This window comes from Stigmatopora nigra, chromosome 7 (assembly GCF_051989575.1).
Source record: "Stigmatopora nigra isolate UIUO_SnigA chromosome 7, RoL_Snig_1.1, whole genome shotgun sequence".
NCBI classification, from domain to species: Eukaryota; Metazoa; Chordata; class Actinopteri; order Syngnathiformes; family Syngnathidae; genus Stigmatopora; species Stigmatopora nigra.
In genome coordinates, this window is record NC_135514.1 from 588,203 (window position 1) to 610,834 (window position 22,632).

General features: G+C 36.0%; 1 protein-coding gene across 6 annotated transcripts in view; it reads left to right on the forward strand.

The window, feature by feature from the left end:
* The window catches only part of LOC144199099 (RNA-binding motif, single-stranded-interacting protein 3-like), a 77,278-nt gene that overhangs the window by 201 nt on the left and 54,445 nt on the right, over positions 1 to 22,632 (forward strand). For 2 of the 6 annotated variants that reach the window (XM_077720486.1, XM_077720485.1), the window contains exon 1: positions 14,386 to 15,567. The exons of 1 other annotated variant lie outside the window; for it this stretch is intronic. In XM_077720486.1, coding sequence (XP_077576612.1) covers positions 15,493 to 15,567 — 75 coding nt within the window. In that variant the 5' untranslated portion in view covers positions 14,386 to 15,492. Of the gene's footprint in view, positions 1 to 1,850; positions 1,925 to 14,385; positions 15,568 to 16,735; positions 16,823 to 22,632 lie in introns of those variants that run through there. 3 more of the 6 variants (XM_077720488.1, XM_077720489.1, XM_077720490.1) reach the window with 3 other exon arrangements.

Consider the following 22,632-nt stretch of genomic DNA (forward strand, 5'->3'; position numbering starts at 1 on the left):
GACAGATGGCCTTCAAATATGTTAAAATGATTGGAGTAAGGCTAATGATAAGCACGTTCAACACGTAACATTCATTAAGAAGACTATATAATGCATTGTTGACTTTATTTTTCAGTTTTGTGAAAGATGCTTTGAGTTGAATGTTATGCAATAATTGTTATGAATGATATATTGCAATGTGTTTGTTTTTAAAATTGGAATTTCTCAGTTTAATTGGACATGCGAATTTTCAATTGTAGAGGCAATCTTCTCTGCTAATGAGGAGCAAGTCTTTTAGTTTAAAGTGTCATTGCCTTCTATTGCTCTGTACTGCCATACACACCTCTACTAATTGTCATTCCATTTACATAAACCAACAATCGTCAAAAGACAAAGTTGCTTCTATTAAGCATTTACAATGTATTTTGGTGTGGTACTGTAAGTCAAACCTAATTATTTGCATCATTAAATTATATTTTAATCACCAGCCTGTGAAAATTAAATCACAGTTGTTAAATACGGATATTACAATGTTGGATAAACGCTCTCTCTATTTACATCTATATGTAGAATGTTAATTTAATATGAAAATGGGTTAGGGTTAGGTTTAACATCAGAGAAAAAAAATGGCTGCACATAAACTTGATAGAAAAACATTCAGCGTGTGTCATGGCAGAGAAAAAGATTCAGAAATGTTGATTGTGGAAGTTGAGCAGCCTAGTATTTTCATTTTTTAGGTGGTATACTGTGTTTAAATTTCTTTGAGACAACTGATGCTTAGACAGGATCTAGAACCTAGGACATATAATAAAATGCGTGCTTGTATACTTTACTACCAGAAGAGGAGGCTGTTTTGTTCTTCCTTGACATTTTAGTCCTCCCGTTATACAAGAAGGCAATGAAGTGCACAGATTATGAATCCCACTTCAGTGGAGAGCCAGAATGACCATTTGTCTTTGAATACTTCATAAACTTTGAGATTGAATCTTTAAGATAAGTGGAAAACAAGAAGATAGAGATGTTGGGGCATTGAGAGACACTTGATGAGCCTTCTCTCTGAAGGATGATACCCCGCGTTGTCCACTGACGCTCATGTTGCAAGCAGAGAAGTCATTTTTCACATAGCTATTCTAAATTTGAACCTTCATTAAAACATTTATCTAAGCATTAATATACATAACCCTCGTTTAAGCCTATTTATTTTAAGATAATTCGAGGTGATAGAGTGGTTAGTATGTCCGCCTCACAGTTCTGAGATCAAATATTCAATGCTGGTTGCGTTCTGGCCTTCCTGCATGGATTTACCCTGTTCTCCTGTGCCTGTGTGGGTTTGGGTTAGGGTTAGGGTTAGGGTTAGGGTTCATTCATGGTCGGCTGGTTGAACACTTTAATTTGGCCCTCGGTATGAGTGTGAGCATGAATGGTTGTTCGACTCCTTGTCCAGACGTGTGTACATACATACAACAGAGGGTATCAATCCAGACCCCTAGAGCTTGGCTGCAGTAGGCAGTTCAAGGGTCTGTCTTTGTTTTTGTTAAGCCAATTACATAGAGATAGCATCTGCTGGAAAGTAGAACAATGGCTTCTCCACAGAGTTTGAGTCACTGCCTGTCAGTGTGTTTTTGTGTGTGTATACATTTTGTCAATATTTCTGGATTGTGTGTGCATATGTGTCTTTGATTGTCTGTAGGCTACTGGGTGATTGCGCCTAAGTCTTTTTGCATGTGGATTGTGTCTTGAATAGTCCTAGGGAGGGGGGGGGGGGGGGGTACTATACAGTATATTGTAGTAAAGGAACAGAAGAAGAAATGACTTCAAAGACAAGACAGTACATTGCTGTTGCAATCCAGTCAAATCTTTTCCTTATTCACGTTATCATTGAGGGAATACGGGACATACAGTACACTCCTAATACTTGGATTTTTGCTGGAAAGATCGTATTAAGGTTTGTCATTAAAATATCAATACAAACATTTAACAGTCTTTATTTCTTTCAAATAATCTTAAAGTGAATCAGAGTTGATACTTAGCCTGGAGTCATCAACAGAACATCTTGGCACAGCCACAATAGAGGGTGTCTGGTTTGGTGACCTCAGTAATGCATCTCTGCTTTTTGCAGATAATGTGGTTTTGTTGGCTAGCTGTGCTCTTCTACTTTCCCTTGAGTGGTTCACAGTTGAGTGTGGAGTGATTGAGATGATAATCAGAACTTCCATAGCTGAGAGCATGGTTCTTTCTCAGTTGGAAAAAGGTGGACTGCCCTCTCCAAGTTAGATATGAAATCCCACTTCAAGTGAAGGAGTTCAAGTTTTCTGAACTCTTTTCACAAGTCAGACAAGAATGGATCAGGAGACCAACAGGCAGAACGGTGCTTTGCCAACTGTCTGCCAAACTCTGTATCGTGTGTCATAATGAAGACGCTTGTCAAAAGGGGAAGTTCTATATTTTACTAGTCATTCTACCTTTCCTCACTCCTTTATGATCACAGTTGGCCATAATGCTTCATCTTGCCAAACAACCTGGAGGTCATTAATCCAACCTGCTGCTTTCTAGTACTGGGTAGACTTTGATGACTTAGATTCTATGGATAAGGGGAGAAAAGAGATAAATAAAAGAGGGATGCATGCATGCAAGTACACATGTCTATGTGTGTTAGCATTAAGCAGTGCGAGGTACCACCCCTGACTTGGCCAGTTGGCTCCACCATATGGCAACATTTATCATCTACCATGTATTCATTAACACAGCTCCTCGTGGCTGTAATATTCCTGCTGGGGTTCCCAACTTTACCGAAACACTAGACTGCTCTAATCATCTTGAGAAATGAAATACCATTAAAGCCAATTATTTCCAATATTTTGCATTTCCAAGGAGGTTAAAATTAAATTTGAATGCATTACTTGCATATAGGTGAACATCCACCATTATCAGGCCATTTACCTTATTTTGCTTTTTGAAAGAAATCCCTGATCCTTAAAGCCAAACCTTATACCATTTCACTACTGCTTATAATATTTGGGCCTTGACTGTGTCTGCCTCTTCTCAACATCAAAGATCTGAAGAAAGATTTTTGCTTACATTGCCTGCCCATCTTCCTTTTACTTTTCTTGACTGTTTGACAGTGTGACAGTGGCAAGGGAGATATTTTCACTGGGTAGTTGGGTGGAGGTGAAATCATCAATACCGAGGTTTCTCTGTTTTCGTAACGACTTAGATGCACATTTTATCACGTTCATGCAAACTTTTTCAGGACTTGTTTGATCATGAGTAGCTGGAGTAGTATAAAAAGAACCTAACACTGGTGGAATACAAATCCACCTTTCTGTCTCTTTTACAGCACACAACAAGAAGTCCGCTATTTCACTAAACCCAACTTTAGCTGTTCATTCCATCTTTAATTTGGAATTGAGGCAGAGTGAACCACCAAAACAAATATAATTAGGTAATTTGATAACTGATCAGGATAATAACAGTCATAATAAACCATTTCAAATAGAAAGAACTAAAAAGCAAAAAAACTCACATTTTTACCTGCGCTTCAAGTGAAAAGTCAAGCTTAGATTCATTGTAAATATAATTGAAAATTTCCATTTCTAATTAAAATTAAGACAAGTGTTCTAAAATATGTCATCAGCAGTGATGCATAGTGGTAATATGAATACTGTAAATGCAATTATACACAGGAAATGGCTGTTCGTGCTACTCAAATGCATGACTGCATTTGGCTCTTTGAGTTCCTCCTGAAGGGAAAAAATGGTGGCAATTACAAACTAAAAAACAGACAAAGAAGAAGGAAAATTTAGGAGAACTAGCCCTGGTTAATGTTCTATGACAGCTCTGTGTCCCAACTGAAAATTAAGATACCAAAAATTTATCAAAAACATGCTTCTCATAAAAAGTCTGTTGCCTTGAAATCAATGTTTTTTCCCCCTGCTATTGCTAAATTGTTTAATTACCTGTTAAAATGATCTTAGTATGTTGTCAGGAAGGATAGCATGCCAAGCATGATTGATCTAGTCAGATTAAAAATGGAATTATTGATGAATAATCCCTAATTCTGATCAAACAAATCACATCTGCACCCCAGTATTATTAATTCAAATAGAAAATGTAATGTTTTGGCATATTTTATGAAATATTGAGAACAAAATTAGAACAATATGAATGACAGCGTAAATTCCGCCAATATGATTGTAATGGAGTTGACAATGTCACACTCTTCGAGGATAGAAGAGTCCCCTTTCATCCTTTGATTTTCCTGTCTTCCTTTCAGCCTTCACTTGATTCGAAATGTCAGCTAAGTTGGAAAGAAGAAAGGAGAGTGAGTGAGCGACATATGTGGTCTGGGAAAAGCATGCATGATAACCCAGTCAGTCTGATGAACAATTGAACTGGCATTTTGCTGTAATGCACTCCAGTTTATATCTTACTTACTATTGTGAGCCGGAAGTTTAAAAAAGGGATGTCTGCATGCTTGAATGTATTTATCACTAAATTCACCTGAGAGGTATTTGTTTGCAAATGTGCTACTCCTAGATAAGGGCAAGATTCTTGACAGTGAATTGTAATAATCTACCATAAAAAGAGGTGGGACATGTTAAAGAGTCAAGGAATAATGTGACATGAGTTTTGACGTACCGCCTCTAAGCATACTTAAAGAAATTGCCAGTTAAGTGATACTGTCTTTGTGTGATTCTTGTTTTGGAACTCGTCTTTGTAATTGGTTGCAAACGATGTTGTGTGTTGAACATGATAGCGCGACATCTACATGCAAAAACTGTTTTTGTTGGCAAGAAAATACTTTGTTGGTTACTGTATTTTCCATGACTTTTCATGTGAGTTGACACACTAAATAGTCAGTGATTGAGAGGAATCAGCTGTTTTGAGGAAGGCAAATTCGATCCTGCTACTAGTGTGCATGTGTTAATGTCAAGTCTTCCCTCTTTTTTTTAACACTTTTCATTTTGCGCTTTGGCAGTCAACTCCTCTTCTTCCCTTTTATTTTCCTAGATTTTCACAAAATCCCCATGAAAGGTTGTAGATTAGCACTGTTCGCTACCAGATAATTTCAACAGCTGCAACCGTGGCGCTGCTGCCGACATCTGAAGCCTCTTGTCTCCTGAGAGTCTCTTTGGCTGTTGGTTGAATTTCTGTCGCTTTAGATCAGCCCAGCTGGAGAAACACTAAACAGGAACGTTATTTGCCCTGGACCCGCATGGGTATTCTGGCTGCACAATACTCAAGCTGCCGTATCAGAGGAGTATTCACTGTTTGCTTTTAGTGTTACCGAATCAGAACAAAGGAGGCAAGATTGGCCGAATTGGGATAAAAAATAAAAAAAAATACTCTGGAATCTGGTTTGCAGACATGTGTACTCTTGTTTGCAAGTGAATATGGAAATATAGTAACATAGATGATTAATCAATGCAACCAATTAATCTCAGACTAGTACATCTGTTTCTTTGAATGCTCTTTCTATTTTGCTTCTGTTGTTAGTTGACACTGTAATAGATTGTTTGAAAGAGAGTGGGTCATCGTTTATTTTAGATTCACTGCTAAAGGAATTGTTGTTCTTTTCCAAGCTAATAGGGAAAAACAATCGCAGTTAAATTGGAAAAAGTCACACCTTACATATAGTAGGAAGATGTTTTTCACAATGATCTAGATGTAGATCTAGCTGAACAATGCCGTTATAAAAACAGGCATTGAACACTCACTGCCCTGTTTCCACTTTTCTGCACCATTGCATTCACTGATTTCTTTGTTATTTGCCGACTTGAGTTTGAAAAAGTGCCTCGTTTGGAGAATGAGTGTTTTGAACTAATGAACTTTGCATATATGTGAAGATACATTCTATGTGGGTGTATTTATTGAGTGCTAATTGTGTATAATGTATACTCATACACAATGGTGTCTGTATGTGTGGGTGTGTGAGAAGGACAATGGAACTGATTCTCTCATATTTCACTGTAGAATCACAAAAAAATCTCAAAACAGTGCTAGTGTGGTGTCGTGTGTTCTTTTGAAAACATCCAAACAGCATTTCCCTCATTCATTAGCTTTCTTTCAACAAAATTCAAAAGGATACCTTCATAATCTCACACTAGAGCTTTATACAGCTTGGCACTAATCCATGCAACAATACATTATTGGTGCAATAGGTTATTGCAAAATGTCATTATGTTCTTTTTTGATTCATTATATACAATTATAATTCATATTGTCGGAATTGACATCCTTACAGCTGCGTTACATGAATTGGTGTTTTATCATATTTTAAATCTGTCTGGACAAAATATTAGGAAGATTATTGATTCTGATTTTCTAATTACACTACATCAACTTTAGAGTAAGAAAACATCAGTTAGACATTCTGTTTTCTTTTATAAAAAGACAATGCATGTTGTGATGTGTTTTGTGCTGTTACAGATAAAGCCTAGTTTTATGATTAATTTGAGTGAATATTATGTACTATAACCACACAGGGAGACATTTGAATGAATTTGAATGAGCATTTCAATTTATTTTTTATGTTTTATTAATTTCTTTTTTGTAGTTTGGTAGAAAATTGAATCAACAGCAGTGATGCGTGCCCGAGTCAGGAGCAATATGAGGACCTGCTGTTCTGATTAAGTTCCTGTTATGAAGCCGTTCATTATTGATTTTATTTTTCCTCATTTCTCCTGCATATCTCTACTCAGAAAGTCTCACGCTTTGCCTGTGCTTCATTGTCTTTCAGTGTCTTATACCAACACATTGACTTTTTTTCTTACTGAATTATGTTTTACAAGCAATTTAATACTCTTCACAACACATACAATCTGGGTACACTGTAACATTTTATGAGTATCAATCTCTATTCCACATTATCATAATGTCCATGCTTTTTTAAAGAGGCCCTGATGTAATTTTCCAATACTTTAAACTGTTCCTAATGTAATATATGTAAACATTGGAGTCTGGTATCTATGTATGTTTTTGTTTGACTCTAGTTTGCAAGTTAAATTATTTCAACCTGATCACCATGTGACGTCATACCTTTGTTCTTCTTGCATTACATTTTTTATAGGGAGGGATATCTGGAGGTTACATTTCCTGCCTCCAACATGTGGTGCATTAAGCATCCAGTATAGGGTCTAAATTAAAGTAATATTTCAAATTTTTAAATCTCATTTTGCTGCAGTTTAATTCAATTATTTTGTCGCATGATCAGTTCTGTCTTTGTCACTTTTTTCCCCCCGCAACTACCCGCCAACTTTTCTGCTTGTTTACCGGCAAAGGTTGGCCTCTCCTCTCATAGTTAATCAGACTTTTTTTTCCTTCCTATCTCAATTGACTCAAATACCAATCAGTCACTTGTCTTGTTGCATAACGGCTTGTCAGTGTCAATTGGGGAGACCAGAAAGCCATTTTCACTAACGCAGATTGCAGCATTTGTTGGTGGCTGGTGTTGGAAGAGAATTTCTTTCAAGTATTTGGAAGGCAAGTTACCGTGTTCCATCTGCAGTTGTTATTATGACTCAATTGCTTTAGTCCACCTCTGTGAGTCAGATGCCGCCTCACAGAGAGAGGAATGCAATGACAAGTCCATTGGCAGCCTGTTAATATTAATGCTGGGCCTGTTTAACTGGCTGGCTATTTTACATACTGACAGTGTGGGTGGTAGACTGGATGACGGACAGCTTCACCAAAATTCTGATATTTTTCCCCCTGGCATGTTCTCACTTTCTTGCCTTGTGTGGGTAGACAGTTTAAAGTTTAAAAGGCCAAGGTAAAGGTAATTGCATGATATTATTGCCAATGTGGTGAAAATATATTTCCATTCACATCTTTGAGTTTATACAATGATTTTCCCAATAAATGTTTAAAAAAAGGTTTCACCATTGGTTATTTCTATTATGCTGTCAGGCTCGGACGGGAGCATCGGGGGTTTCATTTGCATTCCATTCATTCATTTTACATCATGAATCACCCACCTGGGGTAGTCATGCAGAGCCACTTCCTATACTCCCATTTAAATGACATCCACGACAACCTGCATTTTATCATGGAGTCCCCTGCCAAGTGCCCATAGTTAGCTGGGATAGGCTAATTTCAGAGCCTTATTTTTTGGGCGAAAATAGACCCCCAGGTACTACATGCTGCTTAGGTGATTACCTGAGATACACTATTTTCATGTGTGAAAGATTGGTGTAAGATCTTTGTTTTCTGGCTAAACTTAACATTAGTTTTTACTCCCAAAATGGGGCACTTTTGAATTGTAGCAGCATTGACAGCCAGCATGAATAGTGAGCGGGCTATAGTTTTCTGTTACCACAAGAGCAACTGATCACAGATTGCCCGCAGGTGTTGATGAAAGGACTCACCCCACAGTGATTGCCAGGACAACTGAGATACGAAACATAGCACTGGCCCGGAAAACAGCATCAACAATACATTTACTAGAACCCCTGCAGGTTATATAAAACATCAGATTTGTTATGCAGTGAGATGATTTGGGCAATGCACAGATGTGAGAGAATATAATGCAGTGTAAAAGATTCATACTTGCAGGAGTGCACAGAAGTGCTGACTTATCATTTAGCCCTCATATACCTTCCAAACTTCGACCAGGTTACAGTGACCTTGAGCAGCAGAGCCAATGTGTGTGACGATATGAGCAGATAAGAGCAGAATAAGAAAAATGCCCCAGTCTGCTTCACACAAGTCATTTTGCAAACCCACTCGGGGTTTCCAAAATGTAGGTAGTGTAAACACAAACACGGACAAAAACCAGTCGCCTACTACATTAATCAGTGTCAAACTGAGGGATAGAACATAATTACATCACATCTTAACACCTCTTTAATACATCCTGGCTTCTCTCATATTATGTTTAATTCTTTCATCTTCATTACCTTTCTGCCTCCTGTTTGTTTCCCCTATGTAAGTAACATTGCTTCTCCCATTGAAGCTCAAAGATGTGGAAATGATTGTTAATCTCTTTAAATGTTAAAGCAAGGGGGTGGGTTCTAGATAGCTGAAGGACCTTAGTTAGTGTACATGCGATAAACATTGTATGCGCAATAGCTACTTGAATAGCTACTTTTTACTTCTAAACTTGTTTTCATGATTGAAAATATAAATTGAAAACAACAATAACACTCAATTTTGATAATTTGAAATGGACAGCAAATAAAATACAGTATCATGTCAATGGTGAGTGTAGTTTTTGGTGATGCAGCACTAGGAAAATACAAGAGTGAATAGCGACAACTTTAATTTTTGAACATGTATTTCAATATGTGGCAGGTGTGAGCATTTTATTCAGAACCACCCACACAGATGTGTCTTTGGGTTTATACAGACACATGTAATTGTAAGACTCTCAAGACTGAGAAATAGATCAAAGCAAGGTCAATAATGTGTGATGCAATGGATTGGTGGAAATGGACACAGTATATAATTTGTCTTTCATCATTTTTCCTCCATGAGTGGGAAGCATGCAGAATAAATCAGTTGGATGGCGTTAGACATCAATCCTACAAAGTGTGTGATGTATTGCAAAGACTCCACTGGAGTCGAATGTGCCGCATTAAACATGAGGTCAAGCCTCAATTATAACAGACCAATATCAATGGCTTCAATGTTAAAATTAACATTACAGCCACATGCATTTGGCTTGTGGGGGTAACAACAGATCGAGAATGGGAGTCAGGTTAGGTCAGGAGTGCCCAACTCTGGTCCTTGAGGGCCCGTATTATTACTGTTTTTCATATGTCCCTCATTTACCACAACTAAATGAAATGATCAACTCATCAACAAGCTGTCCAGGAGCTTGATCACGGCCCTAATTATTTGATTCAGGTCTGTTGGTGGAAGGAGATATGGATAGGGGCCCGCGAGTACTGGAGTTGGGCACCCCTCTGTTAGTTGATAAAGTATGAGGTGAATACTCCAAATATTTCAATTTACTTTCCCTTACTTGTGCAGACATAATTGCTATTTGAAAACTTTTCTTTGGCTTTTGTAAATGTGAGACTGAAACATTTATATACTATCTTGAGACTCCTTGGCCACGTGTTGCAGATTAGACCATAGCTAGATGGACTGTTTGTTCTTAACATCTTCCCAAATTTCTCCTCCATCTCTCTGCCAACTTGAATTCCCTGCAATGTGTTTGGTAGATTTATGAATACATCCACCCTTTGAGACACTAAGAAAAAGAGGATCACGGATATGATGAAGCACTTTACATGATCCAAGAATTATATTAGCATCAGTCAAGTGTGCCAAAAACCTTGACAATGAGAGGATGCATATAGTTGGTCTCAAGCATTAAACCCATTGGGATGTTCTAATGTAAATGGACTAGAATGATGGATGTACCTTGGTGGTAGTCATTTTAGGATGGAAGTTTTGGAGAAATTAATCATTTACCTCTTATCTGTATATGATGTACATCGGCATTTTTCAATCATATTATAACTTTCCAGTGAAAACCATCCATCACAGGATTTTTTTTTACTTTTATTTGTTCACTTAAGCGGCCCGGTGGGGCGAGTGGTTAGTGCGTCGGCCTTACAGCTCTGTGGTCTTGGGTTCAAATCCAGGTCACGTCCATCCATTTGGAGTTAGCATGTTCCCCCTGGGCCTGCGTGGGTTTCCTCTGGGTACCATGGTTTCCTCCCAAAGTCCAAAAACATGCATGGTAGGCTGATTGGACACTTTAAATTACCCCTAGATGTCGGTGTGAGTGTCTGGCCACCGATTCAGGATGTCCCCCGCCTGTTGCGTAGAATCAGCTGGTATAGGTTCCAGCACCCCCCACAACCCTAATGAGGATAAAGCAGTTTAAAAAATGAGTTGAGTATGTTCACTGAAGCACAAAGAAAAAATCTGAAAAAAGGAAGCTAATGATCAAAATGAATCGCAGAATAACAAAGGCTCAGCCCGTGATGAGCTCCAACACGATCAAAGACAGTCTGGAGTTATCTATAAGCTCTGTGACAGTGAGAAGACATCTATGTGATCTGTGTGAAGCTAATCTATTTACAAGAAACAGCCAAAAAGTCCCTTAAAAAAGTTGCATGCTAAAGTATTCTCTAAAGACAGTGAAGCATGGGTGTGCAAGAATCGTGATATGGGCATGTTTCTCCTACTACACTGTTTAGCCTATTTAGGGCATACCATGTCTCGTGGATGATGGTTCTATAGTTAGTTACTATTCTCTAGCTGATACTCTGAGATCACATTGCACATAAAGTAACACTAGCTGTCAATTAAATGAAAATAATCCACGTATATCTTGTCTAAACAGATTAGAACACATTGCTTTTGAGTCACAAAACACACCCATACACGGAGGCCTTCACATGGAAGCAATACTCTTTAGTCCTAATCAGGGACAGCAGATGAGCTAAAATGTTGCTGACAGAGATTTTTCTTTTAAAACTAACAAGGGTAATGTACGACATATTTTGTGATAACAAGGGAGATGCTGGTCCCCTCCAATAATATTGCCCCTCACATTTAAAGGCACTGGGGTATGAAGCAGGAGACATTGCTTTGAGGGATGAAGGCCATTGGCTTAAGCTTGTTGAGTTTAATGGAGCAGGAGGCTATAGTAGCAGTAATGTTTGATTGTGAGCTACATCGAGCCTGTCAGGTACCAATTAAACAAGATAGGAAGGTTAGGCTGTTTCCTGTCACATGCTGATAGCTTTATCACAATTTTATAGAATCATATATTTACATGGTTAGCCTTTTTCTCTTTGTATTTGTTTTGTCACAATGTTGGAACCAAACATCATTCTTTAAAAAAAAATTGCGTGTTGTGACCAAGTTGTTTTATGTGGGCAACCTAGTTATATGATGTAGGGGTTGTGATTGTAAATTTTAGTTTAATGTTTTTATATAGTATGCTTTTATAGTTAAACTGCAATTCTGCTGATTGATTATGGTGTGGTCCTGTCCATGTCCCCATGAAGATCCCAATTAAAGGTTTCATTTCATTGATGAGAGATACCCCTAGCCCCTTGTGACTTCTTCTCTACTACATGGGGGCTCCTTAATCAATCCTATCTATCTGAGTGGTAAACCATTTGGCTGCCTTAATGATACTGGCGTAGCTTACTGGCATACTTTTAAGTTGCACCATGTTGCTTGTTGAACAGGCAGAATGGTCGATATGAATATAGATTTGTGCAAGAGAGGGAACATGTTGAATCAAGATTCATTCTAATATTGGCAAAACTTTTAAGGAGAATGTAAATAATAACTGACATATGTGCTATTTCACTGAAACTCATCTTGCATCAAGCAAAAAAAATCATGCACAAATTCTACTGTCACAATGCTCAACATAATTAGCTGTAATAATATTGGCAGTTGATGTGGCTTGATGAGATCAAATCTTTCATGCCATGTTACTTTTTGTGTTGAATAGCAGTGTAGGCGGATGGAGATTTAGCACGATGAATATGGATGCATGGTGAGCTTTGTGAGAGTAAATGTGCTTACATATTGATTGCATCTCTCATCAGTCACAAAGATGTGTGGTCCCAATCCCCTCGCTCTCGTTCCCTTCTTGCAACTCGTCTCTGTCAAGACAGGCTCAGTGGAGTGGTTAAATTGTCCATGGAGTGTAAACGCTCGTTTATAAAAATCGACAGACGTGCTGGTCGTTTGCGGAAATTAATTACTCTAAGGATTCACAGCAAGCATGGGCACTCGTCAGTCAGTTGTGGCTATCTACTCGCAAGTCCTTGTGCATGTGGGGAGCAGCTTCAGAGAATGGCAGCACATACCTTTTTGCAAGATAATTCAAAACAGTAACTTTAATAAGTTAGACCTTTTTTGTTTTGGTAATCCATTCAGTTAATTCACTATAGTTTGAAAAAGTTTGTAGAAAGAAAAACTTTTTTAATGTGCGTTTTAAGAGAAACTTCCTTTGGATGCCTTCCTTGTGATTTTTTCCTGGCCTAAAGTCTATAAGCAATAGTGGCTCTACCTTTTGCATCATGTCAAAAGTTTATTTGAATTGGGGTTTAGACTGCAACAATTTTTCCATCAAAAATGCAACAACAGGAGTTCTTAAGAAAGGGAATTCACTATGAGACTGTCTCTTCACAGCTGTTGGTGCCCAAATATGAGTATGAGTGGTTTGTTTCTCGTGTTGTATCTTGTATCAGTGTTTCTTGGAATAACCTGTAGTAATGAAAACACTATGTTTTGGAGCGGTGTATGTAATGTTGTAAGGCACTTGAAGATTAATAAAAATCTAATGTCCTGAATCCGAATAACAATCAAATTGAATCAACCACTTTACTACAGCCATGAAACTATTCAGTACACCAACAGTCAAGTCGCAACATTAATGATTATGAGCGAGGCAGTGTGTGACCAAAACATTTGAGCTCGACAATTACCATAGAACCATTGGGTGACTTTCTCATTAATCTCTCAATTTTAAGAATATAAAGGAGCAGGATCCACAGTGTTTAATTTGCCCATTAGGAGAAACCAAATTTTACTTTTTCTGGACAATACACACACACTTTCAATTCATTTGATGCTTGTAAATCTTATCTTTATGCACTCACTATACTGTAGTATGAAGGCAGATTGGGCTTTCATGCATGGCTCACTCTGCTGATGTAAGAGCACTACTTAAAACTCGCTATGTCACACACGAGGCAGCACTGTGTCAGTGGGTCACTGTGCCATACCGCCACTCATCTGCAGTATAGTGAGCCTACTAGAAACTCCAGGTAAGAATGCCTGCGGTTGAGGCATTCGAGTCTGCATGGGTATCTTTGCAGAGTAGGTTGGTTGTACACTCCAAATTGCCCCTAGAAATGCCCCTAGGAAAGAGTTTGAGCGCGAATGGTTGTCGGTTTATATGTGCCTAGTGATTGGCTGGCCATGGTTAGCACTGCCTGGTGCATGTAGTTAGCTGGGTTAGGCTGCGAGGAATTTATATATCTTGAATTAGAAAAAAAGTCATGATTTATTTTACACCGAGGTAGGGTTCGGTGAATCTGCATAAGAAACTGGTGGGTTCGGGAACTCAAATAAGGTTAAAAACCACTGCTTTAGCGTGTTATTGGGATAATGACCACAGTGTATTTGTTTTATTGATTTTAATTCTATATAGTATTTTCAACATTATTGATTTCATATTAGTTTATGTTCAAATTGATTAAAAAAATACCCCCCACACACCCCATACACACATTCCACTCCAGTTCTGTTCAGGCCACAGACACGCGTGCTTCGGGACACGAATGAGGGAAGGACCGACCACTCCCACTGTTCTCTTGTGGTTCCCTGGGAAAAAAATCAAGGAGAGAGAGGAGGAGGAGGAGGAGGAGAAGAGGGAGGATGAGGGAGGAGCATAGCTGCACTGAAGCTGAGCCCTCTATGTCTGAGAACATAGAGTGGAGCAGACGGCAGTGGCCACACAAACACACTCCTCTCTCTCTCAGTTACATGCACAGTCACATACATCACTCACACCGCTGCCAGGCTGCACACACACAGACAGTGACGGCTGCCAGGCGCAGTGGAAACCAAGCCGTCATAGACAGAACCGGCGAAAAAAGAGCGGCATCGCTGAGGGGAAGAAAAGGAAAGAGAGTTGAAAGAGGCACCTTGAGGATCAGAGGGGATTTTCCTCAGTAAGAGTGCATGTCTGGATTAGACTGCTTCTTCTTGAGTGAGAGTTTTTTTTAAACCCTTTTTTATCTTTTGCTCATCCTCCACGCTGGAGTCCAGTACCATCTCTACCTATATATTCCTGGAGCTTAACAAAAGAGGGAGTGAGTGAGAGTGAGTAGGAAAAAAACAGTCACCGCTCCAGACCACCCTCCTTCCCCAGCTCCCCATCCAAGTGCGAGTTCATCACTGACTTTGGAGGATACAACACAGAATGGTGTTTGTTCCCCCGGATATGACCGAGCTTCTAGTGGGATCAAGGTCTTGTTTGGAGTGAGGACTTGGATCAGAACAAAACAGACGCACAGACAGCAAGAGGAAAAGACAGAAGGCGACAGAGGAGAGACACATTCAACTGAAGGCGAACTAAGGGGCATCTGCAGGGCAGCAGTGAAAAGAAAAGATTGAGTGTGCTTTTTAGAGCAGAGACTGCAAAGAACCGGCAACCAGATCCTATCCACTCCTCCCTCCTCCTCTCTTTGCTCCCTTCCTCTTCCTCCTCCTTAAGATTCATTCTGTCCTGTTGTCCAATCCCTTCTATTGTTTCCTGTATCACCACTTCCTATCCTCATCTTCCTTCACCCTGTTTTACCCTCTATTTAAATCGTAATATTGTTGCCACTCTGGATTCTTCTTGGGTCTTGATAGACATTAAGACTTTTTTCTGAGCTTCTTGGCAAGTTTTTATCCCCGTGCATCCTTGCCTTTGTAAAGGGGATCATCTGAAAAGATTCAGGCGAGAACCTCAGCGTGATTATTTCCCTCCTGTGAGCTTACATCTCCAAACACAGGGACCTCCAGTTTGATTCCAGCTACATGGGCAAGCGTTTGGAACAGCACCAAATGTACCCCCAGTACACATATTACTACCCCCACTACCTTCAGACCAAGGTAGGTATCACTGATACACATGATTATATGCTGCAAACCATACATAATGTCATTCCTCTCCAGAAAATATGAATTATGATAATTGCTTAAGCAGGTGCATTTTTTGAGGAAATGCAAAGTACAAAAGGGATCAAGGTGATACCGGATGCGGTTGTTGAAAGTGTTTAAGAAATTGAAACCTAGATTGATATTTTCATTTAAGATGGAAAAAAACACATACACACACTAAAACAGTTGATGGCTGTTAAAATGTGTCATACCTTAAGATGGTTTAACATATTTAAATGTCATTATACTTGTATAATGACAATAAATTCAGTCAGTTCAAATTCAATTCATACAGCACTGTTTTCTCTAACATTTGTATGTTAAATACAAGAGGTTTTTGTTATGTAGAGCAGGGTTTTTACTACATGTTCCACTTTCCTAATTATCACTTGACCCCGTCCCCCCAATCCCACACCACCAGTTACAAGTTCAAACTCGGGGCATGAGGCCTTCCCTCGACTCAAATATGTGCATTTATCAAGCCACCATTGCCTTCTGTCCTTTCTTAAAACTGATCACCAGTCATCTTAGTTCCTTTTCACAAAAGCTCTTTGTGATAAATATCTGACACAGTTGCCCTATTATCTTGCACGTTGTATCTTTTTGGCAGTTTTGAGCCTCACACTTTCCATATCTAGAATCATACTAACATTGTTCTCTACGACTGGTGTTAAAAATAACCTGCATTGGCATGACCAGCCGTTTCTGCTTTTTCATCAAAATCAACCCTCATTTGCTATATTTATTTCCCCCCAGGCTTGTAGTAACATTGTTGCGTGTTGCAATTTTCAGCCGTTTGTAAGTCAGTGGGCAAGAATGGTTGATACAGAGGTAGCGGAGTGGATAAAAGTGTAGGAGTCGGATTCTCCCGGTCTCGAACAAGAGTGTGGGAAGATCAGGTCAAATTGTTCAATAGTGGATAGTTATCGCCGACTCGTGGTGTAGGGGTTCACTCGCCAGACTGTGGTGCGTGCGGGTAGGCGGGGCTGGATTCCCGCTGGTGGCGTTATGATTGTATGAGTGCATATGGTTGTTTGTCTCTTTGTGTGTACTATGGCTGACTGGTGACCAGTCTATGGTGTAGTCTGCCTTTTGCCCAATGTCAGCTGGGTTTGGCTCCAGCAACCCCCGCAACCCTTTCGAGGATTTGCAATATGGAAGATAAATGAATGAATGGATGGTTATCAAATAGCGACTGTGTGATGTGGTAAGTCATCCTGTCTAAAGGTATTGTACTTTTCAACATTAGGTAGTTAAGAGTAACCCTAAGAAAGCACAAACACATATTGTATACGACCACTCTGAGAAAGGATTATAAAATGTTTACTCGGGACTAGAAATAAACATGTTTTAGCATTCTTTTCCCTTAGATCTAAGAGGGTCTGAATCTGACAGAAATATAGTTTATAGAAGACATTATATAATTTAGATAACAATCTCATAGTATATGTAGATTATACAGGTATTCAAGCAGATTTCATTTGAGTTGATGAATTAAAAAAAATAATATTGTAGTATACATTTTCATTGACGGGTTTAAAGTGGACTCACTAAAATCTGAAGGCAACATTGTTAGAAGAATACCGATGATATCGAGATTGATTCTTCAAAAAGTTTGATCATCAAAGTGCAGACAAGCAAACCTGTTGCATTGGAAATATTACCTTTTGTAAGAGTAATGAACAAAAGCCTTTTTATACAGTATGTCTATCACACCAACACTGGCTGAACAATGTAGGAAATCAAAATAGCAAAGCAATAACTAAAGTGCAACTGTGATTGAACAGTTTTAATATTGAGTAATTCCTTTAGGATCTAAATTTAGCAATTTTAAATATCTATTTTACTAAAAAAAGGCCTCAGCTTGTAGCATATTAAATATTTAATAAAGTATAGAAGGAAGTCATGTTCTGTGGTAAAATCCCATGAAAATATTTTGATTAAAGACCCCATGCCTTGAGTTTTTCATCCTATTTAACCTGTATATGTGGCATTGTGGGGTGCCTGGTGGAAGAGTGGTTTGCATGTAGGTCCCAGAGTTCAAAGATCAAGGGTTCGGTGCCCTCCGGAGGGGAGTTTGCATGTTGAGGTTCGGCCACAGTTTCTTTTATCTGATTGGTTGATTGTTCCTCGGTGTCTGTTTCATCTTTCCGGGTCAATGGTAGTCGGCGAACCAACCAAATGGTGCGTTACCTCCTCCTCCATCTTGTCTAATTAGTGCGCATTGTATGCACAATGCTGTGGCCGATGATACGTTATGATGAGACAGGGCTTTGATGTTCATATTAAAGCATACACTCAAATTTAACACACCAGCAATATTTTTTAGCGTGTTAGTGAATTTGAGTGCAATAATTGTCTTGGGTTTATTGTATTTTATTGTAAATAAACCAGCCTTCACGTTTGCTTGTCCGGCAACATAACTGGTGTACATGCAGCTGTATAAACATTCATTCATCTATCTTCCTGGCCCCTTATACATACGAAGGCACATATTGCTAAGCATATATATATATATATATATATATATATATATATATATATATATATATATATATATATATATATATATATATATATATATATATATATATATATATATATATATGTCCGGCAACATAACTATCTATCTATCTATCTATCTATCTATCTATCTATCTATCTATCTATCTATCTATCTATCTATCTATCTATCTATCTATCTATCTATCTATCTATCTATCTATCTATCTATCTATCTATCTATCTATCTATCTATCTATCTATCTATCTATCTATCTATCTATCTATCTATCTATCTATCTATCTATCTATCTATCTATCTATCTATCTATCTATCTATCTATCTATCTATCTATCTATCTATCTATCTATCTATCTATCTATCTATCTATCTATCTATCTATCTATCTATCTATCTATCTATCTATCTATCTATCTATCTATCTATCTATCTATCTATCTATCTATCTATCTATCTATCTATCTATCTATCTATCTATCTATCTATCTATCTATCTATCTATCTATCTATCTATCTATCTATCTATCTATCTATCTATCTATCTATCTATCTATCTATCTATCTATCTATCTATCTATCTATCTATCTATCTATCTATCTATCTATCTATCTATCTATCTATCTATCTATCTATCTATCTATCTATCTATATATATATATATATATATATATATATATATATAGATAGATAGATAGATAGATAGATAGATAGATAGATAGATAGATAGATAGATAGATAGATAGATAGATAGATAGATAGATAGATAGATAGATAGATAGATAGATAGATAGATAGATAGATAGATAGATAGATAGATAGATAGATAGATAGATAGATAGATAGATAGATAGATAGATAGATAGATAGATAGATAGATAGATAGATAGATAGATAGATAGATAGATAGATAGATAGATAGATAGATAGATAGATAGATAGATAGATAGATAGATAGATAGATAGATAGATAGATAGATAGATAGATAGATAGATAGATAGATAGATAGATAGATAGATAGATAGATAGATAGATAGATAGATAGATAGATAGATAGATAGATAGATAGATAGATAGATAGATAGATAGATAGATAGATAGATAGATAGATAGATAGATAGATAGATAGATAGATAGATAGATAGATAGATAGATAGATAGATAGATAGATAGATAGATAGATAGATAGATAGATAGATAGATAGATAGATAGATAGATAGATAGATAGATAGATAGATAGATAGATAGATAGATAGATAGATAGATAGATAGATAGATAGATAGATAGATAGATAGATAGATAGATAGATAGATAGATAGATAGATAGATAGATAGATAGATAGATAGATAGATAGATAGATAGATAGATAGATAGATAGATAGATAGATAGATAGATAGATAGATAGATAGATAGATAGATAGATAGATAGATAGATAGATAGATAGATAGATAGATAGATAGATAGATAGATAGATAGATAGATAGATAGATAGATAGATAGATAGATAGATAGATAGATAGATAGATAGATAGATAGATAGATAGATAGATAGATAGATAGATAGATAGATAGATAGATAGATAGATAGATAGATAGATAGATAGATAGATAGATAGATAGATAGATAGATAGATAGATAGATAGATAGATAGATAGATAGATAGATAGATAGATAGATAGATAGATAGATAGATAGATAGATAGATAGATAGATAGATAGATAGATAGATAGATAGATAGATAGATAGATAGATAGATAGATAGATAGATAGATAGATAGATAGATAGATAGATAGATAGATAGATAGATAGATAGATAGATAGATAGATAGATAGATAGATAGATAGATAGATAGATAGATAGATAGATAGATAGATAGATAGATAGATAGATAGATAGATAGATAGATAGATAGATAGATAGATAGATAGATAGATAGATAGATAGATAGATAGATAGATAGATAGATAGATAGATAGATAGATAGATAGATAGATAGATAGATAGATAGATAGATAGATAGATAGATAGATAGATAGATAGATAGATAGATAGATAGATAGATAGATAGATAGATAGATAGATAGATAGATAGATAGATAGATAGATAGATAGATAGATAGATAGATAGATAGATAGATAGATAGATAGATAGATAGATAGATAGATAGATAGATAGATAGATAGATAGATAGATAGATAGATAGATAGATAGATAGATAGATAGATAGATAGATAGATAGATAGATAGATAGATAGATAGATAGATAGATAGATAGATAGATAGATAGATAGATAGATAGATAGATAGATAGATAGATAGATAGATAGATAGATAGATAGATAGATAGATAGATAGATAGATAGATAGATAGATAGATAGATAGATAGATAGATAGATAGATAGATAGATAGATAGATAGATAGATAGATAGATAGATAGATAGATAGATAGATAGATAGATAGATAGATAGATAGATAGATAGATAGATAGATAGATAGATAGATAGATAGATAGATAGATAGATAGATAGATAGATAGATAGATAGATAGATAGATAGATAGATAGATAGATAGATAGATAGATAGATAGATAGATAGATAGATAGATAGATAGATAGATAGATAGATAGATAGATAGATAGATAGATAGATAGATAGATAGATAGATAGATAGATAGATAGATAGATAGATAGATAGATAGATAGATAGATAGATAGATAGATAGATAGATAGATAGATAGATAGATAGATAGATAGATAGATAGATAGATAGATAGATAGATAGATAGATAGATAGATAGATAGATAGATAGATAGATAGATAGATAGATAGATAGATAGATAGATAGATAGATAGATAGATAGATAGATAGATAGATAGATAGATAGATAGATAGATAGATAGATAGATAGATAGATAGATAGATAGATAGATAGATAGATAGATAGATAGATAGATAGATAGATAGATAGATAGATAGATAGATAGATAGATAGATAGATAGATAGATAGATAGATAGATAGATAGATAGATAGATAGATAGATAGATAGATAGATAGATAGATAGATAGATAGATAGATAGATAGATAGATAGATAGATAGATAGATAGATAGATAGATAGATAGATAGATAGATAGATAGATAGATAGATAGATAGATAGATAGATAGATAGATAGATAGATAGATAGATAGATAGATAGATAGATAGATAGATAGATAGATAGATAGATAGATAGATAGATAGATAGATAGATAGATAGATAGATAGATAGATAGATAGATAGATAGATAGATAGATAGATAGATAGATAGATAGATAGATAGATAGATAGATAGATAGATAGATAGATAGATAGATAGATAGATAGATAGATAGATAGATAGATAGATAGATAGATAGATAGATAGATAGATAGATAGATAGATAGATAGATAGATAGATAGATAGATAGATAGATAGATAGATAGATAGATAGATAGATAGATAGATAGATAGATAGATAGATAGATAGATAGATAGATAGATAGATAGATAGATAGATAGATAGATAGATAGATAGATAGATAGATAGATAGATAGATAGATAGATAGATAGATAGATAGATAGATAGATAGATAGATAGATAGATAGATAGATAGATAGATAGATAGATAGATAGATAGATAGATAGATAGATAGATAGATAGATAGATAGATAGATAGATAGATAGATAGATAGATAGATAGATAGATAGATAGATAGATAGATAGATAGATAGATAGATAGATAGATAGATAGATAGATAGATAGATAGATAGATAGATAGATAGATAGATAGATAGATAGATAGATAGATAGATAGATAGATAGATAGATAGATAGATAGATAGATAGATAGATAGATAGATAGATAGATAGATAGATAGATAGATAGATAGATAGATAGATAGATAGATAGATAGATAGATAGATAGATAGATAGATAGATAGATAGATAGATAGATAGATAGATAGATAGATAGATAGATAGATAGATAGATAGATAGATAGATAGATAGATAGATAGATAGATAGATAGATAGATAGATAGATAGATAGATAGATAGATAGATAGATAGATAGATAGATAGATAGATAGATAGATAGATAGATAGATAGATAGATAGATAGATAGATAGATAGATAGATAGATAGATAGATAGATAGATAGATAGATAGATAGATAGATAGATAGATAGATAGATAGATAGATAGATAGATAGATAGATAGATAGATAGATAGATAGATAGATAGATAGATAGATAGATAGATAGATAGATAGATAGATAGATAGATAGATAGATAGATAGATAGATAGATAGATAGATAGATAGATAGATAGATAGATAGATAGATAGATAGATAGATAGATAGATAGATAGATAGATAGATAGATAGATAGATAGATAGATAGATAGATAGATAGATAGATAGATAGATAGATAGATAGATAGA